Below are 22,436 nucleotides of genomic sequence, written 5' to 3'. Positions count from 1 at the left end.
AACGACACCACACACAGCGCACACCACACACACACAGCCTACAGTAGCCGGAAGCAGGGCTATAATGAATAACACCCTGCAACGTTATTATAATCCTCCTTTTCCACGAGGCGAGCACAAAATGTAAAATGCATAAGCTAAAGATAGGTTATAGATATTGGGAAACGTGCGCGCCCACACTCAGTAACACGCACACACATGCGCGCGTTTTGCGCTCGTTCCTCCACCCCCTTCTCCTCCCCCCCTCCCCCCCTCTCCTCTCCTCTCTCTCTCTCTCTCTCTCTCACTCACTCACACACACTCACTCGTGTTCACCCTCACACCTCAGCAGCAGCGTGCAAATAAACGCACACACATACACACACGCACATGCACACACACGCACACACACACACGCGCGCACACACACACACACACATCTCTGCATCCTGTATTTTTTTATGCATCGGGAACCGGGGCTTTATAAGCGGTCGTGGATTATGATGCCAGTTTTTATAACAGCGGAATATTGGCTTCTTCTTCGACTCCAACTGTGAACAGCAGTAAATCCCGTGCACACGCGCGCGTGTGTGGTTTTTTTTAATTTTATTTTAATTTTTCAGAATTATTTGTAATTTGGTTTCCACGTTACTTCTGAACGCCGAGAAACCGCCGAGCGAGACGCAAAGCCTACGTTCAATGCAGTTGGAACATGTCCTATGTTCCCTTTCAAGGTAAGTCAGAGCTAATATTTTTGATATTTTTGACACCCACTGCATCTTTCTTTCCTGTCCTCCTCCCCCGTTCCTCGCCATCCTCTCTCTCTCTTTCGCTGTCTCTCTCTTTCTGTCCCTCTCTTCCCTCTCTGTCACATGAAATAGGCATATCTAAAAGCACCATAGCCGACAGGTGCATAGAGATAGCCTAGAGTGCCTTGTAGATAGATACCCACACACGCACGCACAAACACACACGGATCCCGCGCAGGGTCTGTGGTGTGGAGCTGTGCATGCGGTAATTATAGTATTGTAATAAGGTATGCATGTGCACTAGTGTCTTCTCCTGCAAAAGCATTCCTCTGTTTGAGAGCACTCACACTGCGATCATGGCCAAAAACGCTGTAATATTCCACTAATGATCCTGTGGTGTTGTAGAGTGTAAGGAGTTTATAGCGACACGATGCTAGTTGAGTGTGCAGTATCTCTACTGTTTATATATAATGGAGTTTATACTGCTCTTATCATACTTACAGGCTTATTAAAAACATGAATTAGTGTAATGTGCTCATAGAAACTCTTAGGGTTGTATGAAGTATTGGATTGTGGTTTTATTACTTCATTTGCTTCTAATCTCATATACAATTTGCGAGATAGCACCTTAGGGACTTTTCACTCTGATATTTCATGAAATATGTTTGATATTTTGTTGGTATCCTAAAAAGTCTGTATCTTGCTTTCCGTGTGCAAAAACTTTGGCCAACTGAATATGTAGATGACCAGAATAAGAAGCTACTTCATTGTTCTTGGTCTTTTATTCCCTCATATTTGAGTGTGAGTGGGTGAAAGGCGCTTCACTGTACGGTAAAGGCAGATTCCCTTGGTATCATTGCACTGCAATTGTGACTAATGCTATATGTGAGCAGGCGTGCTGCAGTGAGCTGCCTCACATCTATCCAGTCGTAACGTTCAATTTGCAGTGTGTGTGTTTTTGTGTGTGTGATTAGAGGGTCTAATTTGGGAAAAGCACGGTCCCTTAAGTGTGATAGCTGAAGTCAGACCGGAGTGAAATGTAACGCCCAGCGCAAAGTTTGGAGAAGCCGTGAAGGACTGGGGGTGATTTGTGTGAGTACCTGTGATCAAAGAGGGTAAAACTGTAGCAGTGTGTGTATCTGTGTGAGAGAGACAGCAGTGTGTAGTCAGTGTGTGGGTTCAGGAGAGAGTGGAGGTGTGCTGCATGTGACTGTAAGGGTGAGAGCGAGTGATGGTGCATGTGTGGATGCAAGCACACACTCACCAACCTGTAACCCTTTGTAGGACAGAATGTGTGCCTCTAAAATGGAGACTAATCTCGACCCGAAATACCCAGCTGTCAGCTCCTGGACTTCACTGTGACCCCGAAGTCATCGTCTAAGCTGTGCGTGAAAAGAGAGACCAAATGTAACTGTGGCAGCCAACTTGGTTGATTTTGCTCTTTATTCCCTCAGAGCACAGCAGATAATGGCTAAAATGCCCACCTGTGCAAGTGCAGCTATAAATGCTGGTTGCATAATATTGGTGAGATGCTCTGCCACTGTGTTTTGTGTGTGTGTGTGTGTGTGTGAGAGAGAGAGAGAGAGAGAGAGAGAGAGCCCACTCTGGGAGTCATTGCCAGGAAATTGTGAGCACAGCGCTGCACCTACAGAACCTGCCAGCGACGGCACTGAGTACTCTTTCTCTGTGATCGCAGAGACGTTTTATTTTCAGCATTGTTTTGTTGGATTTTATGGAGCTAACCTGTGTTTAGTCTTATAAATAACACAGAAAGCCGAATGCTTGAAAAATGAACAAGTTTAAAGGCGTTGTCTTATGCCGTCATTTATAGTGAATATTTAATACATGACTAAAATTTTGTAGTTTAACCGCTTATAGCAAATTGGATAAAAGTTCCCTGTCAGTTAATAGGAAATGTAACACAATTTTTTAAAATCTGTCATTTCTGTAATCGTGGATAGAATTTAATAGTGTTTGCAGGTTTCAGCTTTTGAATTATGAAACATATGCTGCCATTCTTTCTTTTATATCGCTGACTGTGTCCAGCAAATGAAGCAGTCTTAAGATGAAATGTTGGAAGTTTCCACATTTTATAGACCAACCAAATAAACTGTCAAATATATGCTGGTTTACCAACTCTGCAGATAAATACTCTATCCCGCTTCCTTGTCTACCTATAGATTAGCAGCTCCATGGTTACTCAAAGAGATTATGTAACACTGAGTGATATTTATTGCTGCACAGTGACTCAACATTCAAAGATAAAATATGTGGCAAGATGGCTGATATTAGCGTGACATGGGTTTGAGATGAGATTCAGATCAACATAAGGGGAGAAAGGGGCCTCAACAAGCTTGCAGATGTATCTGAGCCCATACTGACGAACGCGTTCATCTAATGTACCAAGCAAGCCATTTGCAGTCATGCCAAGTACCGGCTCACATGAACAGGCAGTTAGTGGGAGGCAGGCAGCAGCAGCAGAGATGGACCTTCCTATCTTGGCTAAATCTTTCTCTTCCCTCATTCGCTCTCTTAAACTCACACCTTCTTTCAGTCTATCTCTTTCTCCTTCTTTTTCCCTTTCTCACTTTCTTCCATTGTGGTCGACCCCCCCTCATGCTGATCCACCCACTCACTCTCACACACATAGTTTTCTACCTCCTCGCTGTCTCCTCTCTCTCCTTCTCTTAACCTTCTCCACAATGGATGTATCCCTGAGTGCTGATGGACTCTGTGGAAGCAAGACGCCATCCACTGAGCCATCCCTGGCCTTGTCGATTTTACAGTAGTTTGATACAGCAGCTCCTGTCAAGCATGACCGTAGTTAAAGAGACAGCACACCACCAATGCACTGCAGCACTCCTGTTCTCTGTCCTTCTCGTTCCCTCTCTTTCTCCCATGTGACATAAGGGACTGTCTTACACCCCTCCACTGCTCAGGCTGTGCCAAGAACCATCATCTGTTAGACTATTACAGTACTGCATGCACGAGATTCATGTAGCTCTGTGCACTAGATGGTCTGTCAAAGGAGACAGCCCTTTCATTTTCCAGTGGTGCGGCGAGTTTATTGAAGATGGATTCATGGTGTCTTTTTCATGTGTTGTGTAAAATTAGCGGCAGGATCAACCAATGATGAATGCACCGCTGAAGTGATTTGTTTTTAATCACATGTGTAGGATTGAATTCTCCATCTGGAGACCTGTTCACAGATCTTTAATGTTCTGATTTTTTTTTTTTAATCAGATTTTTTTTTTTTTGAATCAAAGAATCCCATGTCCAAGTTCAGGGATGTTTTAAATCTGCCGGCCAAATCCCTGCTGAACGTGGCAAGTCAGCACTTTTAAATGTCAAAGCAGACTGTGCCTTCCGCCTTTTCAAGTATCCCTGAAGCTTCTTGGTCAAAGACATGTTATAATGTCTGGATATTGAAAACAAAAACACCAGTCCTGTCATTATTCTTGCCCAAAACTAGAAAGTCAATCAATAATCTTTATTGGTTTATTCACATAATATTTTATGTATTAGGATCCAGTCAATAAGGACATAATGTGTATCATACAAGTTGCTGACAAAGCCTGTTCAGGCATATATTATCTGGGATCCATTTCAATGTCTATAACACTTTGGTGTTGAATCAATAACTGACAACAGCAGCATAAAACACAGACCCCAAAACTAAATATCCATCAAGCACCAAATGAGGGTAGATTTGCCACAATATTGATGCAAGTAGTCATTTTAAAAAAGTAGATTCTGAGATTCTGCGAAGGATAAGGAATTTGATTAAATGATTAAGGATCAATTATTTTGTAAAACCTGTAGAGGTGCTTTTATGTTTGAGCCTTAAGTACCTTTAATAGTTTCAGTACAATTTTGAACTCAAATTTTGTTGCGTTCAGGTTTGAACTGATGCTCTATTGATTTCAGCTCTTGTTCTGACATCCTGTTCCATTTGCAACATAAATATATTATTGGGTACCAGGCCTTTTAGCTTGTGTGTTAAAAAGTTAATTGCGGGTACTGGATTTACACCACGAATTGTGACAATATGGATCCAATAATAATATAACAAGTTGACATACTGATAATTCAAGAATTGATTTGCCATTTTGTAGCAACTGTATCTTTTATCTTCTTTGGAGCCAAATGCATTCGGTGCCACAAAAGTACGGTGCATCATCTGCATATAGTTTGAGCCATTTATAGACTCATACAGGCAAAGAACTATTGCTTAGTCCAGTTGTTATTTTTTTGTGTTCAGCACATCTTCTTTATTTGTTTGCCTATTTGTTGCCCAGCACTGAACTAGCTTTAGTAAAGACTGTCTTGGACCTTATCTTATAAGAGCCTATAGTGCTTTAGTCATTCTTGGGAAAACAACATGAGGCTGCTGTAACTGAGTCGCTAGGAGCAGTGACTTTTTAGATTCAGCTGCACTTTGGGTGCATGGGTAATTTAATTCTGCTGCAAAGAACGAGTGGAATGACTCAATGGGTTAGTGCAGGGGGAGAGAATGTCTTGGCTTTTGATTGATCTTGTCAGGATTCAGCAAAAAGGTCAGGATGAGCTGCTTCTTGTCTCTGGAGCCAATCAGAAGGCTGCCAATCTGGAATAATGATCTCCCTCTGGATATGGTTGGCTCATAATCTTGCAGGCATGATGTCATCCAACACCAAGGATCCATGTGATTCAGAACTGAGATTTTAGCCAAACACCCTAGGCAGCGTGCAAGGTTACTGTACATATGTCATTAGTATGAGTCATGTTGTGACCAATGGATGGACTAAATTCATGTTATTAGGTGATACTCATTACTTTCTCAGAGAGTGCTGCAACTTTATTTCACATTATATAATTACTGAACTTTGATCATTTCAGCAAGGCTGGTCAGTGAGGTTTTTTTTTTATCATTGTGTTTGCCTGTTCAAGTATCACTAATTTGAAAGTAAAAGTTTTCAAACTGGCATGACTTCACAAGGTGAACTTTTTATGAAACCTAATAAGAAAATCATAGTTTTAAATATTTTCTGCCAGGCCAAAAAGGCCCATCGTTTCTTTTGACATGCACATTCAAAGTGGTACATTTCAAGTACCTTTTGTAAATTCCCCCTGAAATAGCTGGAGGGCCAGTAAAATAAGGGCTGATGCCACAGGCTGTAAAATAATGGCCTGTGAAATAAATAAAAAAGAAAACATCTCGGTGCACTGAAGCCTGAAGCTGGATTAAACATCAGTGTCAGGCTATCAATCTCTGAATGAGGTATATAGTGCTCTCTGCTCAGTCTTGCATTCAATGACTTCACCAGACTGAATAAGGCTATACTGCACTGCTGGGTGTTTAATTAGGGCTCCTGTAGAGTCATTTATTTCAGGTGTATTTCTGTTTTTATCTCATCATGTTTATATGTGTGTGTTTGTATAATTCTGTGTATGTGATTTTTTTTTTACAGTATTTGTTTGGTTGTAAATTCAAGGCAGAGGCGCTGCAGTCTCCTGTTTAGTAGCATGAAGCGGCTGTATTACTTATGGAAATCACGTTACACAGTGAACTGAAAATTCTTTCAAATAAAGTTTAATTGTGAAACATTTGATCTTGACTTAATTCCATATGTTTTATACTGCTGCGTGCTACCCCGCCTATGCTCCAAGAAACTTTAAAACTTTTTATAAAACAAATGTCTGCAAACAAACAAGCAAATAAACAAAAAACTGAGCAACTGAGCTTGTGCAGAGTTTTGACTTCTCAGCTAATTTAACCCAAACCATGATTTTGTTTTACAACCTGATACATCGAATGGTTTGTTACATGGAACCATCTGGGAAGTTCCCCCTGAAAACATTTAGGAAAAACTTCACAGGTGAAATACTTCCATAACCAGCTTTAACCAACCATAGGAAGTAGAGCACATTGAAGAGGGGAAAAAGCAAGTCACGCTCTGAACCCTCACAAGCAGCCTGTGGGGCTAGCTCGGGTACACGCTTTAAGCTGGCAGGTCATCGTTCTCCCAGATCTCATGAGTCATGTGAAAATTCAGCTGCCTTCAAGTAAAGTTTACCTAAACCTAACCAAGAGCTTTTGTTGACTAAACATAACTAAATACAAATAAAAACAGTTAAAGCGATCTAAAAAAAATGAAACTGTAAGTGAACTTGGGACACAAGCCTAAATGCCCTGGTTGAAAGCCTTGCGTTTTGTCCTGCTATGACCTTGTCCTCATCCTGTGACTGTGGTTTTTGTTTGTGTTTACACTGCTTCACAAGAGGTAGATGTGTTGCCAAAACCCCAGAGTTCTGGGTGGTGTTTGACTTCTGCCTCCGCCAACTCCGCATCATCTGAAAGTGTAATTTGTCGCAAGTTGTTTCACTAGTCTTTGGCAATTGACCTATTCTTTCATTTAGGATGTGTTGTAATTGAAAGTGCCATTTTGGGGGCATGAAGAGGTGCATTGTTTGAAAAAGTGTAATTAATTAATTTTAGGTGATATTATTAACAGAAATTGATTTAAATTGAAACATTTTAGTGACAGAATCTTTAAGAATAAGTAAGAGTGTGAAAATAGAGCAATGTCTGCTTCCAGGAGATTGTTATGTGTATTTTTTCTGAGATGGGGTGTATCTGTTTTTACATGTCTAATGTGAAATTTACACATGAAAGTAAAAGGGAGTAAGCAGAGTGGACACAACAGATTAAATACTAAGCTGCAACTAGTAATAATCCATAAATCCTTCATAAGTCATATGTCAAACAAAAGAAAAAACAGGTGCTTTTGACTGTAGCTTCTAAGATGAAAAATATATATACAGTAAACTGCAGTACACACACAATTATGTGCATATTTTTGCACGTAAATTTCATTTCATTGGTTTAATCCTGAGCTAACACCTCCATAAATTCAGTTTAGTGGTTTACCCTACCACCTCACAGCTAGAAGACCCAGGATTGATCCTTGGCTCATTCTCTGCGCAGTTTGCATGTTTGTGTGGGTTTTCTCTTGTTTCCTCCTACATCACAAAGATGTGCAAGTCAGGGAGAGTGGAACTCTAAATTGCCCATAGGTATGAATGTGAGCGTGAGTGGATGTCTGCCTATCTGTGTTCAACCTGTGATGGACTGGCGACCTGCCCGGTGTCCTGCTATCTGCCCAGTGCATGCTGGGATAGGCTGTAGCCCCAGGTGTGCCAGAAAAGGATTAAGTGGGCAGAGAAATTAAATGAATAAAAGATTAACCTGAAGCATCATTCTCTACATTAAAATATGAAATAGAGTAGTAGAATATGTAGGTTTCTGTGATTCTCTCTTTATGGACTTGAACAGGCTGTAAATACATTTTAATGTAAATTATTTAGAGCTGATGCATAATTAATTATTACAATAATTATTTATAATGATGTATGAATAATAGTTGATATTATTATTTACTATTACTGTTCTGTTTTAACATAAATGCCAAACATTTTTAGTTACTGAACTGTGATTGTCTGTTGCTTTTCAATGCTGACCTGTGCATTTGCAATTTTGCACACAATATAGTATTTTTTTTTCATATACAAAAGTACAGTTTATTATAACAACACTCGTACATACTGAATATCTTACAATAGTATGCATAACTAATTGCACTTTATATTCTGACCACACTCCACAGTACTTGCTTTTTTATTTTATTTATTTTCTATGCTTATGAATCTTTAAATTTTAGTTTAATTGGTTAATTTTATGCAATTTTAACACAAAATAGGAATCTAGGTGCTGAAGTTAACCACTGTGTTTTGCAGTGTAAACTTCTTGATTGATTCTTAATTCATAGTTCTAGTTTTGTGAGGACGTATGTCTGTCTTGGTGCAGTAATCTGAATTTTCTTTGGACATTAACTTTCACCTTTTTACTGTTATTTTTCTAGACAAAAAACAAATAACAGAGAAATTCATCTGCTATGTAGTTTGAGTCCTAAACCCTTTTCTTTCACTTTGTGTTACATTTAGGAAGGACTGATCTGCTTACTGTTTATGGGTTATAATGTTAAAATGACATTTACATAAGTGACCTCTTGTGGTGAGTAAGTGAATGTAAAAAAAAAATAAAAATCAGCTGCTATTGTTACTGTTGGATGTTTAGGTGGGATCACTGTGGTGAGGAAATTAACAAGAAGCTTGCTGCAGTTGAGAGAAGTTTGTCTTTTGGCCCTTTTGCCAGAAATGCTTTCCAGCATGCAATAAACATTGTAATAATAGGACATATATAAACAGAAACCATGATCTTATCTTTAACTTAAGTAGCTTTTAGTTCCTAAACAGTGACTGAAAAACAAACAAAAATTTGCTGAAATAAATTAATCAAACTCTAAAAACAATGGGGACAAAGTATTGGACCTGAACCCCAGTCTCCTGAGTGAAAGTTCTGTGTTTCAGTACTGACTTTACTCCCATTTCATTACACATAGATTTTTATCAAGGGCCCCTTTCATCCCATTTTAACCCATCAGAGTATCTTTTACTGCTCTTTAATACTGCTAAGCCCTTTGCTTTGGGAGTCATTGACGGCTTCCCTATTCTGTTGGTAACAACACAGGTTCTCTGTAAAGGCATAGCTGCATACTTTAGCTTGATCTGTAGTCCTGTTGTGAAGGGATTAGGTTGTTCCAGCCCACTGTCATTTCCACTGGGTCAAAAACTGCTGCCTAGTTTGATTTCGTGGCAACTGAATATTATGCAGCAAGTGTTATTTAGTGTCTGTGCTGTGACATGCTGGGTTTAGGCAACAGTGATCGGAGTCTTCCAGTCCAATTTCATTGCACATGCATTCTTTTGAAGGACCCTTTGGTCTCCCATTTTAATGCACTGGGTTAGCAACATTTTTTTTAGTGTGCAGGGTTAATCTTAACCTATTTAGGTACTTATTGTTCAATAACCTAACCACCACCACCTTTATTACAAGTGGACTAGAGAACTTTAATCTCACAGTACCAAAACTCACTGGGCAAGAGCATGGATAGGAATAAACTCTGAATATTATTAAAAATAATGCTAATGTACTTAATGTAAGTATCAGTGTGTTATATTGCTTTCTACTTCTTTTATGCCATATTTTGGATGAAAATGTTTAATTTATACCACATACTCTTTATTTTATAGATACAGCGATTATTTTGCAGAATTTAAAATATAAATGTACTATGTTATGCTGTTTTCATACACTCGGTCATATATAAATAATTCAAAAAATCTCCAACTGCAACATTAAAGTTATAGTACATGCTTACAATTCTGAAAAAGGACATTATGTATTGACTATTTTTATTTCAGCTACTTTAGGTTATTTTGATACTAAAACTTTTGCAGTCCTAGACATTTAAATACAGACTCTGAGTTTAGTCCAATACAAAACAATGTGAAGGCTTTCCTGCAGTGCTGTTGTATCAGGGGCATAGGACTGCACATGAGCATGAAAATCTCACATTTCTACGCCAATTTTATACGCTGTGTTAATATTTTATTTCCTGGGGGTCTTGACAAAAATATTACCCAAAAGATTATAATTTATGATACATCAGTTTAATTTTCATGAGAAAATATCACAAACTAATGCGTCGAAGTAATTTAAAGTCTTGAATGTAGCAGCATCAGACTGCTTTTATTGTGACATACGTGTTCGCGTTCTTTTAGAATGATCGACGGTAAACTAAAAACCGTGTGCTAAACAAGCACTCCACTTCCTGTCTGTCCTTTAGCCGTCTTAGCTTTATTTTCATAGTTAATCAGTTCGTATCATTTTGTAGCATAAATTCCAGCTGTTATATTTATGGCCTGGGAATAAACCTGTTCTCATCCCCTTGTTTTGTGCATTTTAACTCCAAAATTTCCGTAAGCTGTATTTCCATTTGAAAGCTTTTATAACCAATTTTTTAAAGTAGATTATGTAGGTTCTGCATCCATTTTAGATGCAGATGAGAGCAATTTGTTATCTGCAAGTTTCACAAGAATGGTTATGTGCACTGTATTTGTCTGTGTACCCCTGCACTTATGTCTCTCTTGTGTCACTGTGTGTAATATGTGTGTGGTAGTGTTTTACCTCCACTAAAAGGACCTGATAAAGGTTAGCAGTCTCACTCAACAGCTGATGGTAAATTTAGCCTCCTTTTCACACAGTCCCACACACGAGCCTTTCTCTCCTGTATCAGACCAAATCCAGGCATGTTCCTGCACTGAAGAGATGTGCCATTATTTAAAGTATTAATTATCAAAAACAGAGATGGTTATGTTTCGGGGAAAGATTTCCATTTTGTGTAAAGGGCAAAAATCTGGATTATGTTTGATGAGCGTTGGTCATCTAAAGAAGACAGGTGTATTTCTAGATGCAAATGAATGTAATGGAACAACTGTTGTTTCTGATTAATGACACTGTCAAACAGGTACCGATGGATGGTGATGAGAACGGCTTGCAGGATGCCAAAACCACACTTTTAATTTGGTGTTCTCGCTTAACTCTCATCTTTAAATTTGGAAATTGCGAGGCTCACTCAGGAGAATCTAATATTTGCTGGGCCCATTTAAGAACAGAGGGAAACAAATGCTTCAATCTAAGGAGCACTGCAGGAAAGAGGCCATTTTTGGCATTGTAATGTGTTTTTGTGATCCAGTCTAAATCTAACCCAGTGTCCCATTTCTTAAAATGATCTGAGGTCTTAAGATTGCTACCATAAATAATCCTGTGGAAAACAGAAATGTATCACCTACTGTGCCCCTTTTAAGAGGTCTAAAGTTGCATCAGATGAGCTCCTCTGGTAATTTCTCTGTGCTGTATTTGCATGCACTGTGCTCTGGTAATCATATTACTGGCATTTTCTAACTGCTCCCAGCTCGAGCACATGCTGACATTATTTGTGGGTGAAAGGTTGCTTTGCAGATACTACAATCCAAGTGGTCTGCCACAACACTGTGACCTTGCAGTCCTGGAGCCAGACTTTATGTAACACATGCAGTGACACGGAACATGAACATATGACAGAGCTACCGTGCGCTAAGCTGGTTTCCCTTTTGCAGTTGAATATGTTTGGTGTTAAATAAAAGAATACATGGATATTAATCATCTTAAAACAAAATGTGCTGGTGTGCAGCCTCCTCTTGCCTACATAAATAGGGCACACGTGGCCAGGCCATTAATTTCATTTAATGTTTAACGTTTTAATGTTTTCACTGTTATACTGTTTTCTTATTTATGGATATATTTGTGCTGTGATTGTTAACACGTGGTTTACACTTTAAAAAAAATATTTATATGTATAATTTTTTTTTGAAGCAGGAGACAAATCTATGCTACAGGGATGCTTGCTTCTAAAACCTATATTTCTACAGCTTACCCCATGGGTAATGGTAAGAGACAAAAAGTAGCTTTTTGTCTCTTACAGGAGAGTCCAAAACAAAGAAATACCAATTCTGGAATCAAGCGCTTGGCTAGTGGAATACACTAAGAAGTTCAGAGGGCCAGCTGTGTGGCCAACAACACAAGCCAGATGCTCAGACGGCTTGGCAGGTGGCCAGTGACGGACTCAATGGGGCCAAGGACCCTCGGGTGGCTTCGTTGGAGGCCATTGACAGAGACTCAAGCGGTGCAGGACCAGGCAGCGCAGAGACCTCTGCTGAATATGGAGCAGGCTGGGGTTGCACAGGGCACAAAGCAGGCTCTAATGACCCCTTGGAGTCAGGCAGACAGAAACCCATTAGCTCTGGTTCAAGCTCTGGTGATGGGTGTCCCTCAAGCTCAGGTAGAGAGGGACCCAGTGGCTTGGTTCCTGAAGCAGGCGGTGAAGTGGAGGCTGGGGCAGCTCGGCTGAGCACCCTGGCTCCTGTGTCGGGTCGGTTCTCAGCTGATCTTATGCCTGAGAGAAAGCTGGAGGTGAGAAAATGCTGTCATTCACCACAGCTGGTTGCACTGGAGGAGTCATGGATGGTGGGTTGAGGAGCACCGCTGAAGCTGAAGGTGTATTGGGGGCCGAGTCCTCATCCTTCGACCACATTCCTGCCAGGAAAGAGGCAAGTAATGAGTGATCAGGCTGAGGCGGTAAAGAGGGGGGACTCATCCACTGCTGTGGTGATGTTGAGGCTAGAGAGCTGAGGTCTGGCAATAAGTTCAGGAAACCACTTCTTATTACTGAGGGCTTTGGTGATGGAGATGTGTGTGTGTGTATGTGTTAGTACCCATAGTGAAATAGTTCCTCTGCATTTAACCCATTCACCCGGTGAAGCAGTGGGCAGCCACCAATGCAGCGCCCGGGGAGCAGTGTGTAGGGACGGTACCTTGCTCAGGGGTACCTCAGGGTAGCCGTTCAGTGGAGTCGGACCCCCGACCTTCCGATCATGGGGCCACCACTCTACCTACTGAGCTATCCCTGCTGCAGAACAGCGTGGCTGCGAAGCTTGTGTGGAACGTTGCTGAGGTAGGGAATAGATGGCTGACTGTGAAGAGTTTTAGGTGGGGTGCTGCTGTAGTGAAAATGGGGATTGAATGGTGGAGACAAATTCCTGTAGCCAGGTTGGCAATAAGTCTGCATACTGGGGCCAGGCATGAACCAAACTGTAGATCCTTTGCCTGAACTTCACTTTTTCCTCCAAATGAAAAGGGAACAACCACCGCCCACTGAGAAAGTGAACTGGTTCTAAAACTCCTCAAAATTTTCAAAGGCAAAACTATTCTGGTTGGAGTCTACTGTCAAGACCTGCAGGATGCAGATCGTGTGGAGATGAATGAGCACCCAAATGCAAATGATGCAGGAGAACAGAAACTGGTTAACATAAGGCAAGCTATTTATTATAAAACAACAAAAAACTAAAATGCAACAAAAAACCTAAACTTGGAAATACTAAAACATCAAACCTGACAGACACAGATAGATAAACAGAGACTCCAATGTGGGATAAGCGGAGACTGAGACAATATATATAGAAGGAGAAGATTAGGGAAGTGGAAACACATGGGAACATAGCAGGAACAAATAAACATAATGAGACAGGGGACGCAAAACTGATCACAATGCACATGAGCAAGGCCTAACAAAATAAAACAAGAAGTAGCACGAACACCGAGACTCAGACAAGGACATGGGAGCTTGACTCTAATATGGGGATAAACAAACATGGAAACGCACAACAGACCGGGGAGACAAAGGATGAAACACAAAGGGAAGAACGTGGGAACAGGTAAGGGTGCGACAGAGAGAGACGGGACAAGGGAGCGTGACACAGAGGGAGACACATAAACATGGAGACAACACACAGAGGACAAGATAGAAAGGGAAATGCTGAAGGAAACCAAATAACCTAAAATAAACCTGAATCACTAGAGATAAACATAATCAGAAACACAAAACACTGGGTCAAAGACCCGGAACCATGACAGATATAGGTGGATAATACTAAAGTATTGGTCCACACCTCTGAATCTTTGAATTTAGGTGTTTTCAGAGGGAGGTCCGGGCTTTGCTGCTTAGGTTTCTTCCCCCTGCTACCCAGCCCCAGATAAACAAAAGAAAAGGGATAGATGGAAGGACAGTCCCATTGACAGTGTAATATGAAATCTGGCACTGAGCCTTGCAGTCTGCCTTCACAAACACTTGGGACAGAGTCGGTCATTCTAAAGAGCTAGCTGAAATCAAACATGGTACTGTAATAGGATGTCACCGATATTCCACGATGAACTGTAAGTGGCATTATTGCAAAGAGCAGGCATTCAAGAGCAACAGTTAATGAAGTGACAGACCATAAAGTGTAAATGTCTCAGTACTTTGTCCATGTATTGTTTAATAAATAGTTATGAATGCACCTATCCTTCATCTTAACATGAATGGACAGACTGATACATAGATGAGAAGATATGTTAGGCTCTATCTATGCATCTCCTTAATGCTTTGACAGATGGATAAAAACATATATTTTGATCATGGGCCGTAAATAAAAGATGGATGTCCTATTTATATATCTCCTTAATGGGTGGGCCAGTCACAATGAAACTTTGCACGGACATCGTCACACATGCAGCGATTATTAATATCTGTATGGTTTTTGAAATTGTTATAAATCCCAGTCCCTTTCATTTTTGTATTCATTATCCGAACGCAGGGGGATTATGCATTTCTATTTTTAATGCATTTCTTTCTCGTCTCACGTGACTGTGTTCTTTCTGTTTAATGTAACTTAACGGTCAGTGAACTTTATATCTGCGGTGGAATTTTGTTGGTCACCACTAGATACGGGATTAAGGATGGGCGTTTGCTACCTATAAATAATTTTAGCTTGAGGCATTTCTGTAATTGTTTCACTTTTAAGACCAAGAAGCTATGTGGTGACAATATCCATATGACTTTTCATGTACGCCGTTAATATATGGGTAGATATTAATGCAGTGTATTTATCCATCTGCTTGTATGGTCTGCAGTTAAATAGATATTGAAGTGGATGGATGATGTATTTAGATTGACGGACCATATCATGTGCATCAATAGAGTGTAGATTCAAAGTATATATGAATATTCAAAGGAGACTGTATATAAGACACTGAGAAAGTACTTGATTTTATGTCATTATCTTTGTGCATTAGGGCAGCGTTTTACATTTAACTTAGCTAAATGGAGTTGCAAGCTGAGCTTATACTTTCTGCCGACTGGTCACAAGTTTCAAGTTTGTTTTAGGCAACAGTGTCTGTTGGTTGGATTTGGTGCTCAACAACAGAAACACAAACATGCTAAATTACTTTGTTTTAATGTTGCGAAAAGACTCTTAATTATGACTCAGGAAAAAAATTAAGATTGCTAAATATTGGCAGTATACTACCTTCTGGTAGAGTAACAAACTAACCTGAAGCACACATTTTTCCTGTAAAGGAGAATCTTAGACTCTTTGCATATAGATGTTGTTGTGTGTCAAACTGTGGTGCCTCCCAAGTGATGTACTGCAGTGCTAATGCATTGTTTAGTCAGCACTTTACACCTGAGCGTATGCAGCTGCGGACATGTGAGGTTTTATTAACTACCCTTTGCTTCAAGGACCGAGGGAGGTCTAAAGCATAACACTAGATTTTAACTGTAAAATTACAAATAGGAATTTTAAAAGAAAACTGCGGTGAAATTTGTATGTTTTAGATTCTGGACACGACTGCAGATGGTGTAAAGAAAGGTTAAAGAAAATAAAGAAGAAAGAAAAAACAGGTTTGGTGTGCATTGATCTCAAAGTGGATGTCAAATTTGTGTCCAGCTCTCATTCGCTTGTCTGTTCTCATCAGCAGTGTCTGCAGGCCACTGTCGCTTTTGCTCGCGGAATCTATCACATAAAGAAAGCATCTGATATGATAAGAGGACTCTATTATCTGACTGGTTTAATCGAGGACGAGGTATGTGTCTGATCTTTCAAGTGATGTCATCACCTCACCCACAGAATAAACTCACAGAGCGGAGAGCAGACATGGAGATAATGTACTGTAGGGAAACAGGAAGAGCTGACTTGCATAATGTGAATGCCAAGCTGTCCCCTAAAGACAGAGCATGCACTTCATACAAATGCAGCATAAACACCCAGCGTATGCTCAGTTTCTGTTTGTCTTGTAATGCAAAGGGAAAGCAGGAAATCGCAAAACAATGAATGAGTCAATAAACACATTTATGGAGATCCTGACTCTGCTGGGACTAAGTTTGAAAATTTATATCTTGCAATTTTATGAATGAATTCTTGGAACATTTATGTTTCTAGGGGAGGTGTGCCGAACATATCCCACCTGTTCTTTTGAAGCAACCCTTCTGATTTTATTCATGTTGTTACCCCATTTAGGGACTGTTTGAACTGCTGGGGTTTAGCAGCTTTGCCAGTTGATGACTGTTGTTGTGGGATGAGGAGATAATATGTCACTTACAGGACTTTTATTGTATTTTTTAGCAGGCTTGCAGATGTGAACCAGCAAAACTTTAGGTCACAAGCACACTTCTCAGTCCCTACAGGGAGAAGAGAATGTTGCATGTTTACTTAACCTGCCATGACTTTGGAGTAAAGATGTGACTTAATGGCATCTGGCAGGAATGGCTGCTGCACATTGGAAGCCCGCTGCTTATGTCTGGCTTGCAGGGAAACCGGATGGGCTTCCATTTGGAGGTAAATGTCGGTTTATATTAGTAGCAAAGCGGCACGACTACAGCGTCTAACTCTTGCGGAGCTGACAGTGACATCACTTCAAAGAGTCTGACATTATCATTAACATTAAATGGGACGAGTGAATGAGTTCACAGTGACACGTGTCTTTGTCTACATAGCTGATGTCACCTCCATACTGACCTGAACATGTATAAAAGCACCATCACTCTGTCTCACACCCACATGTAGCTCTGTTTAAATCGAGCTAACAATGTCAGGCTAGGCGAACTATATCAGCTGCAGTACACATTTTTTTCATTCATTACATGAGAGGTAATTTTAATACAGTCTGGTGTTTATATGCACTGAATTATTTAAAATAAAACAGTGTGACATCCACTAAGGTGATGAATATATTATGGATGTTTCTTCCTCCGGCAGCTATCTTATCTCTTTGGCAACTATTTCTTTGCACGATCCCCAACCCAGAGAACCAGTTCAGCCTAGACGCTGTACCACTTCTGGAAAGCATGGTAGCATACGTCCAGCATACGTCCAAAGGCATTTACATAAACTCAGAGGCAGAAATGCGCAGCCAAAGTAAGCTTATGCTCTTAATTTTATGTGTTCTTTTTACCTTGGAAGTTAGATGTTGATGCTGGGAGTGATCGCATACACAAGTTGACTATGTTCTAGCTGAAAAAAGAATTCTTATTTTGCTCCCTAACAAGTTTCTGTAGAGTCATTCAGGAGAATAACCTACAGTTTTGTTATAATAATGAAGTATAATTAAACAACCTCAGCTGTGTATGTAATGTATAAAAACATGCATGAGATGGAACTCCTTGTATCCAAGTATCTTGAGTGCCTAAAGGTAACCAAACTGAAGATGAAAAAGAAACTTATAAATGGTCTCAGATCAGACTCAAAGCTGTTGGAGGTGTGTTTGTGTCATATGGAGCATTTTTATTCTGTTTGGGTTTCTTTGTATTGCAGTTTACATAAAGATTTGCACTGTTTAAGCTGATTAAGAAGTTACAGATAAAGTACAGACATGGTTCCATTCATGTTCTGTACATGTTTAGCTAGCTATCCTTACAGAGACCCAAATATGGACACTACAGAGTCACACTTACCTGCAGTCCTTCTGCAAGGCAAAAGAATGTCACCTCTGAGTCAGTGATGGTGTGGGTAGTTGGAATGCTGTTTAGCTGAAAGAACCAGAAAGGGAATGACTACTGCTTGTAACTTCTGAGGTAACATGCCTTCCAGTAGCAATTTTCTCCTACTCAGATTAGTTCTGTCTTTTTTACAGCAGGGGCAAAGCAAAAAGACCAACAACAGCACAAACACAAACAAGAGTTGGCTACATTTCTTACATTTGCTTCTCATATTTTTGACACTGTCCACAAGTGGCAGCGGATAACAGTACCAAAGCAGTAGCATTCTGGAATTGTAATAAGAGAGATATGCAGTATCCATGCTTAATAAATACAAATAGGTTAACAAATAAAATTAAAAATAATATTAAAATTGAAAAACTGGAATTCACAGCTGGTATTTGTATCACATTTTTCTTTAATATAGTATTGCAACTTATTACTGTACTGAATTCCTTAATGACGTTACAGTTACAGTTATGGTGTTACTTCTGTTACAAAGGCTGCAATTAAAGGAGAAAGAAAAGAAAAACATTGTTTTGTACAACTTCTGGGCAGATATGTGGAATTACTTGTATAATATTGCATGGAAATACAAGAAATGAAATGCAAACTGGATACATGCCAGAAACAGCTTAGACTTGCTATCACAAAACTCACCAGGGCTGGACTGGTAATCTGGCATAACGGGCATTTTTACCAGTGGCCCGACACACTTTTGAGCGCTCCGGCCGAACACAAGTACTGACAGCCACCCATTCGGTCATTTTTTATTACTGACACTGGATTGCCCAATTAAATTGTCTTAGTGCGACCGGCCCCTCCCCTACCTTTGCTGTGCGCTCACACAGCTTGTAGAAAAAAGGTTTAATGTGGAAGAAGTGTCGAAAAGGTAGGGCTGAAAAGCTGAGAGAAAACAATAAAAACTAAAAATAAATGCAGCAAAATGTGTCAAATTAACCCACATATTAGCTGTTGGTGCTGCTGCACCATGAACAGTAGTGCCAGCAACAACTAGTAACCTCACAGGAGTCTGCTGCTGGCACCAGCTGTGGAGAAGTGAGGAAGAGCCAGAGGACGATGGAGTTACATAATCAGGAAGGGCGAGATTAAAGGATTCAGGTAAAATGCATGGCTAATTTTACCATGGGCCAGTGCTAATAGCTAAAGTGTAGGTTTACATTTTTTTTGCATGCAACAGATGACAAGTAGCATAATTGACTAATTAATGCAATCCAATTACATCTTGAAAAAATAATGAGAAATATGCAGCAGCACCATCTGGCTAATATGTAAAAATTGTTAACAAAATTTAGCTTGTCCCAAAGCTATTTCTTCTTAATTTGTATCTAGAGCAACACAACTGGGGGGTCATCAGAAATCGTTCGAAAAACCCAAAAAACAAAACATCATTCATACTAGAAAGAACTGTTTGGGGACAATTTATGAACAGAATTTGGGCGTAAGAGAAAGTCAGAGTGAATAATTTTTGTGGCTCATGTAGTGTTTGCGTTTGTTTTGAATTGACGTAAGAAATTTAATGTCATCATGGGTGTTTGCTTTTTGCTACTTTAGCTTTTTTCTAAAACTGAAAAAACACGTTTTTTGAAGGGTACGACGTCACATGTTCTGTGAAACAAATCAAGTGGACCCAAGTGCAGCCAAAATGGAGATTGAGTAGCTGTTAGGTAAACTAATAAAGGCACTTAAATTACTCATTGAGTCCAAAACAGCTAAAAGATGAGAAAAATACAGAAAGAAGAAAACAACTATGAAGGCTCAAGAACATTGAGGTGGTATAATGACAACCTGATAAAGACTGAGCGAGAAAATGTGCACAAAACAACAGCTAAGGATTAGACGAATAAACAAAGATCACAAACAGCATGACATAAAATTATCATATATTAAAAAAAGGAGTAATTTGCCATTCTTTTAAAAAAATTCTGTTGGTTTTCTTTTGTTTGTTGGGCTTGTTAGCACAAGAAATAAATACAAACAATGAGGAGAAAATGCTAGAGAGACAAAAAAAGATGTGATCCAAATTAGCGTGTTTACATTCAGTTAAATTATTCAAAAACAAAGATCTTGCATTTCACATGATACATTGCTATATTAAAGAATACATGGACATAACTATAAAGCTACTGACAGGTGAACAATGCTCATTGCAGTACAGACATCTCAGTGTTACTTTAACACACACAGCCACCTAAATGTTACAGTTGTCCAAACAACCGACATCCCAACAAACCACGGCAATGGTGTTCCCTGATGGTAGCGGCCTTCTGCAACACATACACCATTAAAAACTGCTCAGCACGAGGGCATGAACATCAAACCCAGAAGTTTTATGTTCATGCCTTCTCAGACTGTGGAGTTATTATACATAATATTGATGCACATCTAACTATCCCAACAATAGTTTTGGTTAAAATAACCCTGCAGACAGAAAAATGACAATTTACTGTGGCAGATATGTTTCACTACTTCCATAACTCTCTGTGTCACTGCCAAAGAAAATGGAAGCAGCTTTGTCAAAATGGCATTAATTGATGCCAACTGAAGGAGATTATCCTGATCATAAAATATATGAAATTTCATTCTTCCTTTAGTTATGCTGTTTTGAACTACACCTCCCAACACTGACTTACAACATCAAAACAATAGTGAATTTTAAATTAGTGTTTTAAAAGCTGAATCACCTGGACAAATACTCACAGACATAAACGGACCAGCAAATTGTTTGATCCTCAGTGTGCACACGTTTCTGAGAACAATAAACAGAAATAAATAATTTTGCAATAAAACAAACATGGGGCTCTTTTTGCAAGATTGCCTGTGATTATGCAAATAACTCGTGCTGTTTTCTAATTTAAAAAATAAAAGGTGGTGAATCACAGTTATTAAATCCAGTTCTTTGTATTCTTCAACGGCAAAGAAAGACACGGCTCAAAGTGGTCTAACTCAAAATATGATCTTTAATTATTACTTATGCAAAGGTGGCTGCAGAGCACCTTCTTTCTTCAGCTTCATCAGTTGTTGTGAGCTCAACATTGTGTTCTGGCAGCTCAACTTCTGCTCTTTACTCATTCGTAACTGTGTGTGTGTATGCGGGTGCATGCATGAATACCCTTGTGTTTGCAAATGGCAGAGTATCTAATGGGCTTTTTATTGTGTACCTGTGACTGTATGCTCCTTTATGTAATTCCGTGTGTGTATTTAAGTGAACGTTCTTTTTTTTGTTTTTTGTTTTGGCAGAAAATTGGAACACCTGCCTTTTTTGTACAGTAAACATACCAGACTAATCATGTGACTCTTTATTCATGTCCTCTGCTACAGTAAAACCAGCCTAACCATGGTAGAGTGACGTTGGGGATGAATCAGAGAGGACAAATCAGTGATGCTGGAGCTCAGTATCGTGAAGTGTTCCTAATATTTTGGAGTGTGCATGTGTGTCTTTGTGTGTGAGGATTTGATGCAACAAATACTTGGTGAAAAGCGAGCTGTGAAGAATGAAGGAATATGTTATCCCTGCTGAGAGATGTATGTGAGAAAACATATTTCTGTGCCATACACCAATGGCTTGAAAGGCCTCGTAGTTAATGGAGTTTGCGAGCATGTGGACTGATGAACTTTTATGCGAAGTGACAGTACAGTGATGGTATGTCATGTAGTCATAAATATCTAAGGACTGTATAGTAGAGGTTGTCTAAGCTGCTTCCAAGTCACTTAGGGGCCTGTTACTGCAGATTTGGGTCTGCTGCTGTACTCAACCTCTGTTGCATCTTCTTATGGTTCTCCCACCCCAAATTCTGGTTTAGTAGACACACTTTTTTCCTGTTGAAAGGGTTTCTTTTTCTTTGCCATCATTTCCTTAGTGCTTGCTTTAAAAGTTGGTAAAGTGTCTCAAGCTAGGTTTGATTGTTATTGGTGCTATATGTAGGTTGAGTTAGACTGAATAAACTGTGTGCTGGATAAATACAGGTTAGACGGGGACTCCATGTCTCAGCATTTTCACTGCTGCAGTGAAGCTGAAAAGCTAGTCCATGTGCTTCTTACTTCTAAGCTGGACTATTGTAATTCATTATTATTCAGTTGTCCTCGCAGCTCCCCAGAAAGCCTTCAGTTGATCTAAAATGCTGCAGTGAGCATACTAACAGGGACTGGAGAGATCATATTTCGCCCATATTAGCTGCAAAGTCTTGAATGACCTAGCATCTTGGATTCATAGTACCAGATTATTCTAAAAAAAACAACATTCATCTTCACCATGTAGGATTGCTTATGGTGATCAAATAAAATAGGAGGGGGATTCAATCTCCTGGGGATTAAAATCCCAGTTTGAGTTCAGGAGACAGACGTCCTCTCTACTTTTAAGTTTATGCATAAAATCTTTCTGTAGGCTCTATCACAGGGGTGGGGACCTCCAGGCCTC

General features: G+C 39.7%; 1 protein-coding gene across 10 annotated transcripts in view; it reads left to right on the top strand.

The window, feature by feature from the left end:
* Positions 1 to 302: 302 nt before the first annotated feature.
* syngap1b (synaptic Ras GTPase activating protein 1b) overlaps positions 303 to 22,436 on the top strand; it is a 175,285-nt gene continuing 153,151 nt past the window's right edge. For all 10 annotated transcript variants that reach the window (XM_042221318.1, XM_042221316.1, XM_005923696.3 and 7 more), the window contains exon 1: positions 303 to 713. In XM_042221318.1, coding sequence (XP_042077252.1) covers positions 692 to 713 — 22 coding nt within the window. In that variant the 5' untranslated portion in view covers positions 303 to 691. The remainder of the gene's footprint in view (positions 714 to 22,436) is intronic.

The sequence above is a fragment of the Haplochromis burtoni genome, unplaced genomic scaffold, assembly GCF_018398535.1.
Source record: "Haplochromis burtoni strain Fernald_Lab_line unplaced genomic scaffold, NCSU_Asbu1 Contig_64, whole genome shotgun sequence".
Taxonomy (NCBI): Eukaryota; Metazoa; Chordata; class Actinopteri; order Cichliformes; family Cichlidae; genus Haplochromis; species Haplochromis burtoni.
Note: the sequence above shows the minus strand (reverse complement) of the source record. Positions and strands in the feature narration are given on the sequence as shown.